The sequence below is a fragment of the Gorilla gorilla genome, chromosome 18, assembly GCF_029281585.2.
Source record: "Gorilla gorilla gorilla isolate KB3781 chromosome 18, NHGRI_mGorGor1-v2.1_pri, whole genome shotgun sequence".
NCBI lineage: Eukaryota > Metazoa > Chordata > Mammalia > Primates > Hominidae > Gorilla > Gorilla gorilla.
The window spans coordinates 119,320,937-119,335,027 of NC_073242.2; the positions used below are offsets into that span (position 1 = coordinate 119,320,937).

General features: G+C 63.4%; 1 protein-coding gene across 4 annotated transcripts in view; it reads right to left on the bottom strand.

Annotated features, from left to right (window-relative positions):
- The window catches only part of PIEZO1 (piezo type mechanosensitive ion channel component 1 (Er blood group)), a 68,466-nt gene that overhangs the window by 19,323 nt on the left and 35,052 nt on the right, over positions 1 to 14,091 (bottom strand). For 3 of the 4 annotated variants that reach the window (XM_063700390.1, XM_063700389.1, XM_063700391.1), the window contains exons 2-11: positions 13,911 to 14,006; positions 6,909 to 7,031; positions 6,662 to 6,704; positions 6,089 to 6,227; positions 3,063 to 3,231; positions 2,723 to 2,936; positions 2,430 to 2,601; positions 2,055 to 2,310; positions 1,134 to 1,234; positions 741 to 1,001 (exon numbers count right to left, since the gene is read on the bottom strand). In XM_063700390.1, the coding sequence (XP_063556460.1) occupies positions 741 to 1,001; positions 1,134 to 1,234; positions 2,055 to 2,310; positions 2,430 to 2,601; positions 2,723 to 2,936; positions 3,063 to 3,231; positions 6,089 to 6,227; positions 6,662 to 6,704; positions 6,909 to 7,031; positions 13,911 to 14,006 (1,574 nt within the window). The remainder of the gene's footprint in view (positions 1 to 740; positions 1,002 to 1,133; positions 1,235 to 2,054; positions 2,311 to 2,429; positions 2,602 to 2,722; positions 2,937 to 3,062; positions 3,232 to 6,088; positions 6,228 to 6,661; positions 6,705 to 6,908; positions 7,032 to 13,910; positions 14,007 to 14,091) is intronic. The other variant, XM_055364506.2, reaches the window with a different exon arrangement.

The following is a 14,091-nucleotide window of genomic DNA, read 5'->3' on the forward strand; positions in this document are numbered from 1 at the left end:
CACCCACTCAGAGGCACACGAGCACACACTCTCACATCCACGGATGAGTGCATGGGTTCACTCGCGCTCACACGCAGAGTCACACACGGGTTCACTAGTTCACGTGGGCACAGATCCATGCACGCACCTGCACACACGTCCACATGCTGGAGTGCACGTTTGCCCACATGCGTGCTCACATATGCACACAAGCTCACAGGTGCACATGTTGGCACACAGGCTCACAAGTTTCACAAGATGAGACACACCCACTGGCCTGCAAACAGGTGTCCAGACACGATGCTGGCACCCGTCTCACATGGACACGCAGGCACCCTGTGAACACATGGCCTGCACAGCTTGTCACTGAGACCCAGGGCTGTGCATGGTGCCAATGGGCAGAGCCCACGCTCACACACACTGTCAGGGGCGCAGGGGTGATGCCTGTGCCAATGGGCAGAGCCCATGCTCTCACACAGTGTCAGGGCACAGGGGTGGTGCCCATGCCAACAGACAGAGCCCATGCTCACACACAGTGTCGGGGCACAGGGGTGGTGCCCGTGCCAACACAAGATTGTTTATTCACTCAACAAACGCTCACTGAGAAGCTACTCTGGGCTGGCTCTGGGTGGGCAGACGGGGACAGACACATCTGCCTTCTTGGCGCTGCCACTCCCCCGGGCAAGTGGACATTGAACAGGACGACAACCCTGATGGGTCTGCGCACTCAGGCACTCCCGGATGTGGTGGTGCACACTCACCATGGCACCAAGGTCCAGACAGGGGTAGCGGGTGTGCTCCAGCCCCAGCTGGCGCAGGCTGACGGGGCCCAGGGTGGTGGGCAGCTCAGGGCGCAGGTCCATGGCCCACACGTAGCGTAGGCAGCACAGCGTCATCCCATACAGCAGGATGCAGGGCGAGCACAGCATGGCCAGTTGGTGGCGGCTGCGCACCGTCCAGATGAGGCAGGCCCAGAGCAGCAGTACGAAGGTCAGCCAGCTGTGGTAGGTGATGCTCCATACCTGCGCGGCAGAGAGGGCTGCACAGCTGCCCAGCGCACCCGACCCAGGCGATACCCCACACCTGCGCGGCAGAGGGCGCTGCCCAGCCACCCTCCCCCGCTACATCCCACCCCAACCCCCACAGCCGCCTACCATCATGGCGATGAGCGCGCACACATAGCTCTGGTCCATGATGAGGTGGCCCAGGCTGTGGAGCGGAGACGCCTCCCTGGGCTCAGCCCGCTTGGGCCGCACTGCAGGTGGGGACAGCGGTCAGCTCCGGCAGGGTGATCTCCAGGCCCCCCCACCCTGACTGTGCCCTAAAATCTGGGCCCTGGGCAAGCACGCAGCAGGAGGGACAGGCCCCCGGTGGCCACAGTGGGCTATGGACAGAATACGTGGGCTCTGGCAATTGGGCTGACACCGTCCCCGAGCGTCAGGGATCGCCCTGCCAGCACCTGCCGTGCTCTGGGCCTCAGTTTCCTTGAAAGGGTGGGAAAGGTGGCCCTGACCCCCTTTCCAGCTCTGCGCACCTGAAGACTCTCGGGACCCCCACCCCAGGGCCCTGGCTTCATTTGCTTCATTCAGAAACACATTGGAAAATGGAAAATCAAGGGTTAGGGTAAAGAAAGAAAGCAGCCAGAAAGAGCCCCCAGGCCCTCCCAAGGCGACATGGCCAACACAGAGTTCGCAGGCCAGCTCCTGCCCTGGATGAGCGGCCTCCTGGGGCCACTGGGCCACCTGGAGCAGCTCCCAGAGCTAACAGCACAAGACAGCATAGCCACGTTCTCAGGGGAGGGGTTGGGGGACCTGGAGGCCCCCCATGGGGTCTTGGGGACCAACGACGCGGCCACTCAGCTGCCCTGGGGGTCTTGGGAGTTGGTCAGTGACATGGCTACTCGGCTGCCCTGGGGGTCTCGGGGGTCACTGACACCGACCCGTGGATGTCCTGGGCCCCCGAGGGGGCGGCAGGCAGAGGTGCGGCGCGAGCATGCGAGAGCGCCAGGCGGCCACCAGGGGGCAGCACCGCCCCCCTACCCTAGCCAGCCATACCTCGCAGTGTGCGGTACTTACCAGGCCGCTGCCGGAGGGAGCTCTGGCCGGTCAGCTCGTGCACGATGCAGTTATCAGCCTCGGTGTCGGGTGCTGTGGGCACCACGTGCTGTGGGCAAGCAGCGGTGAGCCATGCAGGGGCTGGCCGGTCGCCCCCCACGCTGGCGTCTCCACCTGCCTGGCTGCTCATCTGGTCAGACTCCCGTTCCTGGGGCCACTGGTCCAGCTCTGCTAGCTCCAGCTCCCGAGCCTCGTACCCCTTTGCCGCCTCCTTCCTCTGCAGAGACCAGCGTCTTGAGCCCAGACCAGCTCCACACCCCACCCAGAGGCAAGAGGTCCTGAGACCAGCCCCATGGTCTGGCCTCAGCCCACCCCCCATGGGTGGCAGGTGCTCACCTGGCCGGAGGGGCGGTACGCGCGGAGCTTGCGCAGAGAGGCCGTGGCGTAGCACAGCAGCAGGAGGACGCCGGGGCTGGCATACACAGGCCAGTCCAGGCTGGTGTTGACGACCAGCGCATGGGGGCTGGAGCAGTTGGTGGGACCCACGAAGTCCTTGAGACCCAGCACCCTGTCCAGAGAAGACCCGTCACAGCCTCCCACCCCAGAGGCAGTGGGGCCACAGGGGCTAGACGAACCAGGTGGGCAGGACCAGGGCGGGAGGAAAAAGGGGCTGTGTGGCAAGCCGTTACCTAGCCCAGATGCCGGCAGGCGGGAGCAGAGCCTGTGCCAAGGGCATCTGGTAGCAGTAAAGGCAGATGAGATGGCCGGCACCGAAGCACCCCACAGCGACGCAGAGTCGGCTGAAGCTCCGAGTGCTGATGGGAAAGTGGCAGGCCCACCAGGTGCAGGTGGCCAGGAAGAGCAGCAGGTAGACACTGGAGAGGGCCGAGGGGTGGGCGATGCCTGCGGGGCAGGGGCACACAGGGTTGTACCTGGCCGGTGCCGTGTGTCCCGCTGTCTCCACAGTCATCAGGGAACTCCAAGACCCCTCCCAGTGTGACTGCCAGTGCCCCCTGCCTCGGTGCGTACCTGCCAGTGCAAGCAGTGTTACGGCCAGGACCCGCCCGGCCGCCACCAGCAGCCAGTGGGCCGTGACTCGGAAACGAGCGGCCAGCCGTGACCTCCGTGTAGGGGCCAGCGTTGCTGCTTCCCGCAGCCCTGCCGTGGGGCTGGCATCCACATCCCTCTCGTCATCATCCTGCCAAGGTCACGGACAGGGGCAAGGTCAGGTGTATCGCACTGAGGCCACCTCTCCAGCCCACACCTGCCCAGCCAGGAGAGTGGGAGGCGGCCACATCCACAGCTGCTCCTCTGAGGGCCACGGGACAGCCTCCCTGGGCACAGGCCCCAGCCGTCCCTGAGGTCTGCCTGACACCTTCCTACTTCCTCACTCAAGCTCACAGTTCCTGCAGGCCTTCCTGGTAGCAGCTCCCACCCTGGCCGAAGTCCCAGGGTCTGTCCTGCCAAGCCCAGGCACGTGATGACCTTGCCAGGTATAGACAGACCGCAGACTGTCCTGTAGCACCTCATCTCCCCGAACCACGCACCCAGGGAGCAGCGGGGCCCTGTCTATACCCCGGGAGGTCTCTAGAGACCAAGGGGGCCTGAGGGACATGGCCAGGCTCCAGGGTCTCTGGTGTACTCCTGCCAGCCTTCTGGGTGGCTGTGCCTGGAAGATAGGGGTGGTACTCCTGCCCTCCCCAAGCCTCTGGGGGGACGGAGGTGGCCAGCTGCCTAGAAGAAGTGACAGGCCGGCCTGGGGCTGGGGAGACAGACCTGCCAGGCCTGTTTTCCCTGGACCTGACTAAAGATTTCCCACAACACAGCCATTTCCCAAACACCAGGGAAAGCCAGGGTGTGGTGGAAAGAACACGGCTGTGGTCAGATGCCCTGGCTCTGGCCTGGCTGCCAGCGGCCCAGTGTCCCCATCTGTGACTCGGGGGCTCTCCTGGTGGCTGAGGCGCCAGGTGCCCGGGCTGAGACCACAGGCTGTGGGGCTGGACGATAGGCCCCATCCCAGCTCTGACAGTCTCCGTGCTCTGCAGGCCGAAGCAAGTTACAGCCTCTCGGAGCCTATTCCGCTTCTGTCAAACGGGATGGGGGCTTGACGGGACAGATAAACCAGACCAGTCCTGTCCTCACAGGCCTCCAGGGCTGCAGGGGCTGCTGGGAGGCTCCGAGGCCAGGGTAACAGGGAGATCAGGGCAGGAGAGGCCCGGGCCCTGAGCCCACCCCTCTCAGAGACCACACAGCAGCTGGGGGCGAGGCTGGATCAGAACGCAGGGCGCCATCGCTCACCCCACCCACAGCCTGGCCCTGGCCCTGGGAAATCTTCTGGGCAGAGCTGTGAAAAATGAGCATTTCTGGGAGTGGAAAGAACAGAGGCAGCTGCTGTGGGAGAACAGGTGTGAGGCCACCGAGGGGCAGGCCCGGCCCTGACTTGGGGTGTGAGGCCACCGAGGGGCAGGCCCGGCCCTGACTTGGGGTGTGAGGCCACCGAGGGGCAGGCCCGGCCCTGACTTGGGGTGTGAGGCCACCGAGGGGCAGGCCCGGCCCTGACTTGGGGTGTGAGGCCATTGAGGGGCAGGCCCGGCCCTGACTTGGGGAGTGAGGCCACCGAGGGGCAGGCCCGGCCCTGACTTCGGCCCCATGTGCCGCAGCCATGCTGCAGACGCCCCTCACCTCCTCTAGCGGCCAGCGCCCCTTGGGCTGGCTGGCACACTCCGTCGCATGCCTGCACACACGTGTGTGTGGTGCCCGTATGTGGGAGTGAGGGTCGCCCGGGGGCCCTGCCAGGCCGGGTCATGGGGCTTCTAGATCCGGGTTTCGGAACGGTATCCTGCAGGTGCCTGGTGCCCCCAGCTCACTCTGAAGTCTGTCCACGCTGGCCGCCCAGGGCGCAGCTGCACACTCAGGCTCCCATCACACCAAGATGAAGATGACCAGAGTCCAGCCACCCAGCCCCTTCCCAGCAGCCAAACTCCAGGAAGCTCATGCCCCATGCCCCCATCAGCATGGAGGGGCTGACGAGGGAGGGGCGGGTCTCTTGGAGGACAGGCAGCAGCACAGTCCTCATGAGCGCTGAACCCCCTCAAATGCCCGGAAAAGCCACTTGACCTCCAGATCCCCGTTCCCACTTCTGAAATGCGGGCACCAGCCTTGCCCCATGGGGTGGGGACAGGACAGGCAGGAGGGCAGGCCGCCTCTGCAGGCTGAGCAGGTGTTCCTGACCTACTGTGTGGCTTGGGGAACCCCTTTCCCTCTCGGGACTCCTCTAGAAGTTGAGGCCCATGTGCGTGGCAAGCATCAGCTGTCTGACGAGTGGGCACTGGGAGGGTGAGGTGGGAGGAGGCTGGGTGCCCGGGGCAGGGAGTTTGTGGGCCAGGACACCCAGGTGGCCATAAATCCTGGCTGAGCCTGGGGATGGCAAGCATGGGCCCAGGCAGGGACGAGAGGGTCTGAGCCGTCAACGTCGGGTGTCGCAGGCCCCAGCTCATGCCCTGTCCGTGCAAGGGGGCCATAGCTCAGAGATTCCCGGGGCCGGACCTCCAAGTCTCGTAGCAGCTAAAGTTCACTCTGCCTCCCACTCCGAGGACAGAGGCCCTGCTTCAGGCCCGTCGCTCCTGGGGTCCAGGCCCCTGCTGGGGCTCTGGGCCGACAGCCTGTTTGCCTGTAAGTGCATGGGGCCTACTGGGGCCGCCCCTTCTCAGCCCTTCTGCAGTGGCTCTCCAGCCAGACCCACTGCCCAGCACTGCAGGTTTCCACCACCGCGCGGCCCCAAATAATTCCCGTGAAGAGTTCCTAAGGGCACAGATGCCATGTCGGGGCGTGGAGGTTTCCGACTAGAGGCAGAGCCCGAGTAGAAACAGGTCTGAACGGATGGAACTGCAGGCTGGGCCCTGGGGTGGGATTCGGAACTTCCTCCTCTCTTTAACACCAACTTACAACCAAAACGTCTACATCTGTTTTAAAAAGATTAAAATAACCCTCAAAATGGCTGAGACCACAGCTCTCGAATGACCTCCCTGACACACGGGTGACGCATCTGCCCTCACCAGCTCCCGTGGATGTGGGCTCTGCCGGGTGTTCCTTGCAAGGCGCCCGCAGATGCCGAGGCAGACAGAGGAGACCATCAAGATACCCAGGTCAGGGCCCACCAGCCGGATGGCGTTGGGGATGTCCTTCAGGTCCAGCCTGTGGACAGCAGGGAGCAGCCGCGGTCAGACCAAGAGGACAGGTGTGGGTGGGAGCGTGGATGGGTCTCCAGGTGCAGGTGGGAGCGTGGATGGGTCTCCAGGTGCGGGTGGGAGCGTGGATGGGTCTCCAGGTGAGGGTGGGAGCGTGGATGGGTCTCCAGGTGCGGGTGGGAGTGTGGATGGGTCTCCAGGTGCGGGTGGGAGTGTGGATGGGTCTCCAGGTGCGGGTGGGAGTGTGGATGGGTCTCCAGGTGTGGGTGGGAGTGTGGATGGGTCTCCAGGTGTGGGTGGGAGCGTGGATGGGTCTCCAGGTGCGGGTGGGAGTGTGGATGGGTCTTCAGGTCCCCCTCTGTCCCTCCTGGGTCCCCCCACTTCCTGGGGCCTGAAATCCCCAAGGGAGGCTTGCTGGTTGGGGGTAGGGGATGGTCTTACCTTGTGACCCCTATGTGTCGCGAGAGGGTCTCCCAGCGGCTGCCTGCAGAGAAAGACGGGGGAACCCAGGTCAGGCTCTGCCCAGCCAGCACCGTGGCCTGGTCATCCCTGGAGCGTTTCACCTGGACCATCCGGGCCAGACATAAATCAGGCTGAGTCAACCCCCCCAGGAGACTCGGGGTCACTGCAGGGCCCTCTCCCTGACCCCCAGGATGGCTATCCCTGCCCCGCCCCCTCAGCGACTCACAGCTGGGTCCCAGGAGCTGGTCCAGGTGGGGCACAGTATGCAGGCAGATCTGGAGGGCGAGATGGGCCACCAGGAAGAGCAGGCTGAGGCCCAGCAATGCCCGCAGGAGGCGGCCTGTGTGACCTGCGGCAGAGCGAGTGGGTGAGGCTGGTCCTGGGGACGGGGGGGCGGGGCCGCAGCCCAGGCCGCTCAGCCAGATGATAGCCCCCAGCCAGGCCAGAGCCCAGAGGCCTGAGACGCAAGCCCGTCATGGACTCAGGACCCCATCAGGCAGGCCGGCCAGCCCCACTCCCCACGCCTCCCCAGGGTCACTCTTGTGACAAGGAGCCAGGCATCCTCCTGGGGGTGGCAGCAGGATGGGCCTGGGGCCCACAGGCAGGAAAAGGCCTCCCAGGCTCAGAGGAAACCACCTGGGGTTTGCTCCCTCATCCAGCAAATACCTGTCACCGTTCAGTTGTGGAAGCAGAGGAAATAGACACAAGGAGAGGCAAGAAGCTCCACCTCACCCCAGTGGGGGCTGCAGGTGGATGGAGACCAGGGCATGGGGAGCGCCCCTGAGCAGCCGTGGCCGGGGTGGGAGCAGGGCCATGATGGCTCTGGAGAAAAGTGGGGCAGGCAGCTGCCTCCCTGGGGCTGAGGGGCTGCAAGGAGAAGTCGCATCCCTATGCATGGCCTATGCATGGTACCCAGTCCCCATGGCCACCCTGGCATTTCAGGCACCTACTGTGCGCCAGGTCAGGCCCCAGACCGGCATCCTCTCTCTCTCTGTGTACCCGCACCTGGCAGGAAGCGGCAGCACCATCTGGTTGCCCAGCAGCCTTGTCCTGCTCCCAGCTGCCCGTGGCCCCACTGGACTCAGCCCCTCAGCAATTGGAAGCCCTGGCTTCGCCTCTGCTCTCGGCGCACATGTGGACAGCTCACCCTCCAGCAGGGGTCCGGACCAAAGTCCTTGGCCCACCGGGTTCTGAGTCCTGACAGGGCTGTGGACAGCTTCCCTTTCCACCCCGGCACCTTCTGGCAGGAGCTTCCGGGCCCTCACCCTGGGGCAGCAACTCCTGCACCACCAGCCACGCCCGGCCACGAGAAAGTGCAGAACAGCTCAGGCCCTTCTCACAACTTCCTGGAGCTCAGGGACAGGCAGCATCTGGGTCTGGGTCCAAGGTCGTGAATGTCACCACCACACCTGCCCTGTCTCGGCCTCGGGGCGCAAACTCAGGGCCTGTGTCCACTCTGTTCAGTTTTTTGGGCACAACTGGTGTTAGGTGACAGACTCGGGATTGGTCTTGGACGCTCAGCCCCCTCTTTCTGGAGTAAAAACTCATGACCCATGTCCAAGTCACCCTGCACATCCCTAAGCCTGACCGTGAGGCAGCCCTCAGGGATGCCCAGGACTCCCTGTCTGCACCACCAGGCAGCCGAGGCAGGTTTGCACCAGCTTCTCACACTCACACCTTCCTAGGGTTGCCCCAGGCCCTGACCTGCTGACTCTGCAGCTATGACCTCTGACCTGTGGAGGATGGGAGGGGTGAGCAGGAGGGAGAGTGGGAAGGAGGAATGGAAAACAGACCAGGAAGGGAGGCTGCAGCCCCGACACGAACAGGAGCCACCACCGGGGGCGCTGTGCAGAGCTCCCGGAGGACAGGACCTTCCAGGGCCTCCCTGCCCTGAACCCATAGGTGCCAGGCTTCTCACTGCTCACGACCTCTGTGCCGAGCTCATACCTGCCACGCCAGCCCCTCTTCAGCAGAGCACAAGTCTGGCAGCAGGAGGGCACCAGCCAGGGGGCCCGCGCCCCCGCCTCTGTACAGCAGGGTCACCGTGGGGTGACATGAGAACACCGACCTGGGGAATGGGCTCCTGCCACACCTGCCTGGGAACCTGGGCTGTGAGTCCTGCTCGCTGCACCCTCTAGCCTGACGTTGAAGTAACCTCGCCAGCGGGGCCTTCTGTGGCACTGGACACTCAGGGAGAGCACGTGGCATTGGAGAAGGTATTCTGAGTCCTACAGAGAGTGACCTGTGGGGCTCCTGCTGGGGCTGTCAAGGACCCCCGGGCACTGAGAGGACATCTGGGCCCTTGAGCAGCCGGGCTGATGGGTTCCCTGCACACACGATCCAGCAGCCCGGGAAGGAAGTGCCTGACCAGAGACCCCTGGGCAGGGAGGGGCTCTCAGGCCACCTGAATCCCGCCCACCCGCCTTGCCCTGCACGACAGTCCAGGATGTCCGTCTCTGGCCACATCTCGGATGCCACTGCTTCCCCATTGTCTTCCTCCTTCCCCTTTCCCTGCCTCCTTCCCGGTTCAGTTCTCAGGCCGGCCAGAGTGTCCTGGTCTGGACATGTTAGAACGGCTGAGCCATGATCCCTCCCCAGGGTGGAAGGGGCCGCAGCTGGGCCTGGAGGCCACTCCTGGCCACGTGGCACGACCGCTCCCTGCCTGGGCTGGATCAGACCAGGGAGCTGAGAGTCCGAGGGGCACCCCGGGAAGAGATGCTGCTGGAGATGGGAGGGGGCCGGAACGTGCAGAGGGATCGAGGCTCTGCTGACCTGCACGGGGCGGAGTGGAGGGGGGAGGTGCACACAGAGGCCGAGGGGGCACCCTGACACCGGCCCTCTTCTCCGACACAAACAGCATGACCTCAAGGGGTCGGGCGGCTTTCTCGTTCCTCCACCTGCAGCCCCTGTCCCCGCCCACCCCCTCACTCTCCCCCTGCAGGTCCTACCCCCAAATGCAAAGCTGGGAAAACCAGGCTGAGCCGGGCATGAGGCCACCTCCGCAGGGACCCACTGCTGCCCCTTCCAGGAGCCCAGGAGACCCAGTGGGTCTCCTGCCCCCGGCTCCAACTCCCTCCTGGCAGGACACACCCAGCTCACAGTGGCCTTTCCATCCCGGGAAAGGGAGTGAGAGGAGGTTCAGGCCAGGGACCCGCCCAGCTCTGGCCGGCAACCGCCCATCAGCCTTTGTTCCTGAACCACTGTGTGGGCCCCAGCCCATCCGCTGCCTGCTGGAGGGAGCCCATGGGGAATGGACTGTTCTTGCCACCCCTATCCATGGCAGGGGAGGGGCTCAGCATGGCTCTTGCCCACCCAGAAGAAGGTGCAGGGGGCCTGGTGTGGTGGTTCACACCTTTGGGAGGCCGAGGTGGGTGGATCACCTCAGGTTAGGAGTTTGAGACCAGCCTGGCCAACATGGTGAAACCCTGTTTCTACTAAAAATACAAAAATTAGCCAGGCGTGGTGATGGGCACCTGTAATCTCAGCTACTCAGGAGGCTGAGGCAGGAGAATCACTTTCACTTAAACCCAGGAGGCGGAGGTTGCAGTGAGTTGAGATCGCGCCACTGCACTCCAGCCTGGGCAACAGAGCGAGACTCCGTCTCAAAAAAAAAAATAAAAAAGGCCGGGGCTCCCCCTCCAGCTTGCAGGGCTCTCAGGAGGAAACAGGAAGGGGCGGGGAGGCCCCAGGGCATTGCAGACCGGATGGTCGACAGAGCATGGACCTCCCCCAGAGCCGGAGCCCTTGGACCCCTGCACAGCCTGCAAAGGCTCAGGGGCCCCACCACAGCAGCATCCTGATGCGTGGTCCATAAACACCATCCCCACACCTGCTGGACAAGGCCTGGGCCTGATCTGTGGGGAGTGTGGAGTTGCCCTGAGTCTGATCCGTGGGGTGTGCATGGGAGCCCCCTGGAACCTGATCCATGGGGTGTGCATGGGACCAGGCAAGGGACCCAGGGTGCCTTGAGGCTGAGCCATGAGGCCCACCCAGCGACTGAGCTAGGGCTGAGCTGCGGGGTAGGGCCATGAGAGGGGGCTTTTGAGACAGAGGATGGAGAGTACACAAGGCTGGCAGAGCAGGGGGACCAGTGAAGCTGGAGAGGGTGGCAGGGCCTCCCTGCAGGGGGCATGGTAAGAGGTGGGGCGTGGTCTCTCTCCAGACAGCAGGGTCAGTCTTGGAGGTGGGTTTTACCCTAAGGCAGGATGGGGCTTCTGAGTCCCTAAATGACAAGCAGGTCTCTGGGAGCCAACCCCTGTGGCTCTGCCTGCAGCCCCGCCTGGAGCACCAGGGTCTATTCCCACTGCCCCAGCCCCAGCCCCTGCCCCTCTCCTCCCTGTTCAGTCTGAGCTCAACCTCCAGCCCCTCAAGGATCAGGCTGACGCCTACAAGGGGACCAAGGCCCAGATGGCGTCAGAGCTTCCACCAGGGCCACGCCAAGCCCAGCAGCTGCACAAATCATAAAGCCCCGGGCACTCGGCTCGGGCAAGCCTCACACTTTCCTCTCTCTCTCCCGGAAAACTGGGCAGCGTCTCCGTCTCCGAAGGGCCTCTGAGGAGGCTCAGGCAGGGAAGTCCTCCCGGGTCCTCTCCAAATCTTCCCACCCCAGCTCCTCCCCTGGCCTGGCTGGGCGCCTGCCTTCCCCCACTGCTGATTAAAGGAAAGTGTTTCCAATTGCGCCCGGGGCATGAAATATTTACGGAACAAACGGCGAAACGCCAGGGGCCTGGGAACAGACAGAACCGGCTCCACAGAGCAAAGGGGAGGCCGAGGATAGGGACCGGGAGTGGGGGTGCCCACCCACCCCAGCCATGCATCCTGGAGGGGTTTGGGCCTCGGGCCCCAGCGACTCCCAGCACTCGGCCGCACTGGGCCCCTCCCAAAATGCCTCTCTGCACCCCTGAATTCTACCCATGATCCAAGATCAGTGCCTGCGCTGGGCACAGTGACTCCTGTAATCTCAGCACTTTGGGAGGCTAAGGCAGGAGGATCGCTTGAGCCCAGGAGGTGGAGGCTGCAGTGAGCCATGATCATGCCACTGCTCTCCAGCCTGGGCAACCAAGCAAGACCCCCACTCAAAAAAAAAAGAAAAAAAGCCAAGCACGGTAGCTCATGCCCATAGTCCCGGCCGAGGTGGGCGGATCACCTGAGGTCAGGAGTTCAAGACCAGCCTGGCCAACATGGTAAAACCCCTGTCTCTACAAAAACACAAAAATTAGCCAGGCATGATGATGGGCGCCTGTAATCCCAGCTACTCGGGAGGCCGAGGCGGGAGAATCGCTTGAACCCGCGAGACGGAGGTTGCAGTGAGCCCAGATCGTGCCATTGCACTCCAGCCTGGGTGACAGAGTGAGACTCCGTCTCAAAAAAAATAAATAAAAAAGACCATTGCCCACCCCACAGCACCATGAGCTAGGAGGGGCCTGTGGGATGCTTCCAGCCAGATGTCGCGAGGCCGGAGAGTGACCTTTCACCTGCAGCTGGCAGAACGATGGACCCCAATGATGCCTGCACCCCAGTCCCCAGAATCTGTGAATGCAGAAGCTCACATGCAGAGGCGAGTCCAGGCAGCAGAGGAAATGGGGGCTGCCCAACAGCTGACCTTAAACCAGGGAGGTCGGCCTGGATTAGCCGGGGAGGCAGATGGGACGGAGCCACAGGGTTACCGCAGGGGAGAGGGAGCAGGAGAGACAGGGTGTGATCCTGACCCCATCCCACCGGCTCTGGAGATGGAGGGAGGGGCCCTAAGTGGCACCTGGAGCAGCTGGAAGAGGAAGCAGATCCTCCCCAGAGTCCCCCGGAAAAACGCAGCCCGGTGGACACCTCGTAGCCATGGACAGGCCCCCACGCTGCCAGCCTGCTGCGTCCAGCACCTCCCAGAAGGGCGGCACCCGAGAGCCTGTCTCCACAGTCACGCCCCCGGTCCTCCTTGGCCTCCTCTCTGCCCTCTGCTGGGGAAGGTCTCTTGCTCCCTACACTTGCCCTCCCTGGGGACCTTCCTTCCTTTCAGTGGCTCTTCACCCTCCAAACCCAAAGACCAGTGGAGGGCCCGGCCCCACCCACGTTTGGCCCATGGCCTTTGGGGACAGGTCTCTGAGTGTTTGCTCCAAAACGCGCTCTCCTAAAACGTGGGCACAAAATGGACATGGCCCCCACAGGGCAGGTGGGTGACACGTCACAGGATGACATGGTCCCCACAGGGCAGGTAGGTGACATGTCACAGGGTGGAGGGTTTGCTGCTACCCTCGTCACCCAGGCTTGGCACGTGGCCTCACCGTCCTCTGTTTGGAGGATACGGGAGAGCAACACAGTCCTGGCCCAGCTCAGACCCCAAGGTGGTTCCCAAGGGGGGCCTCACAAGTGGATCAAAGTCAACTGAGGTCCAACCCCACAGCGGGCAGCGGGAGGGCGGTCCAGGTGGCTGGAACTTCCAGGCTGCCAGAGCCTCAGCAGGCAGGAAACATGCCTGGAGCCTGCAGGGAGTGGGCAGTTGGGGCCCATCCACTCCCTGTGGCCTCCCAAGGGACACAGGGACTCCACATGACCCTCCTCGCCCCCCACAGCCCCTGCAACACGGATCAGAAAAGATTCTGAGCTTAGCTTGGGGTCTACGATGAAAATAAGAAACTCTGATGGTTGGGCGTGGTGGCTCACACCTGTAATTGCAGCTACTTGGGAGGCTGAGATGCGAGGATTACTTGAACCTGGGATGCGGAGGTTGCAGTGAGCCAAGATTGTGCCACTGCACTTCAGCCTGGGAGGCAGAGCGAGACTCTGTCTCAAAAAAAAAAAAAAAAGGCCGGGCGCGGTGGCTCACGCCTGTAATCCCAGCACTTTGGGAGGCCGAGGCAGGCGAATCACGAGGTCGGGAGATCGAGACCATCCTGGCTAACACAGTGAAATCCCGTCTCTACTAAAAATACAAAAAAAAATTAGCCAGGCGTGGTGGCGGGCGCCTGTAGTCCCAGCTACTCGGGAGGCTGAGGCAGGAGAATGGCGTGAACCTGGGAAGCGAAGCCTGCAGTGAGCAGAGATCGCACCACTGCACTCCAGCCTGGGTGACAGAGCGAGACTCTGTCTCAAAAAAAAAAAAAAAAAAATTTATTTCGGGACCCCTCATCTTCCACCCCGGGCTGTTAAAGGTGAGGAAAGCTGTACGAATTTTGGCCCCAAACGAATGCCCACCCCCTCCCACCCTGAGAGCGTGGGCAGGGTCCCCTGGCCTTACCTTGGAGGCCGCATCGGGTGGGGCCGGGGAACCAGGGCAGCAGCAGCAGGAAGAGCAGGTAGACCAGCGAGAGTCCGCTGAAGCGGAGCAGGCAGGCTGCGGGGAGACGGGTGTTAGCTACGTCGCCGACAGAGGATGGCCAGCCCCACCCCAGAGGACAGCGCACCTGTGGCCCAGCTCG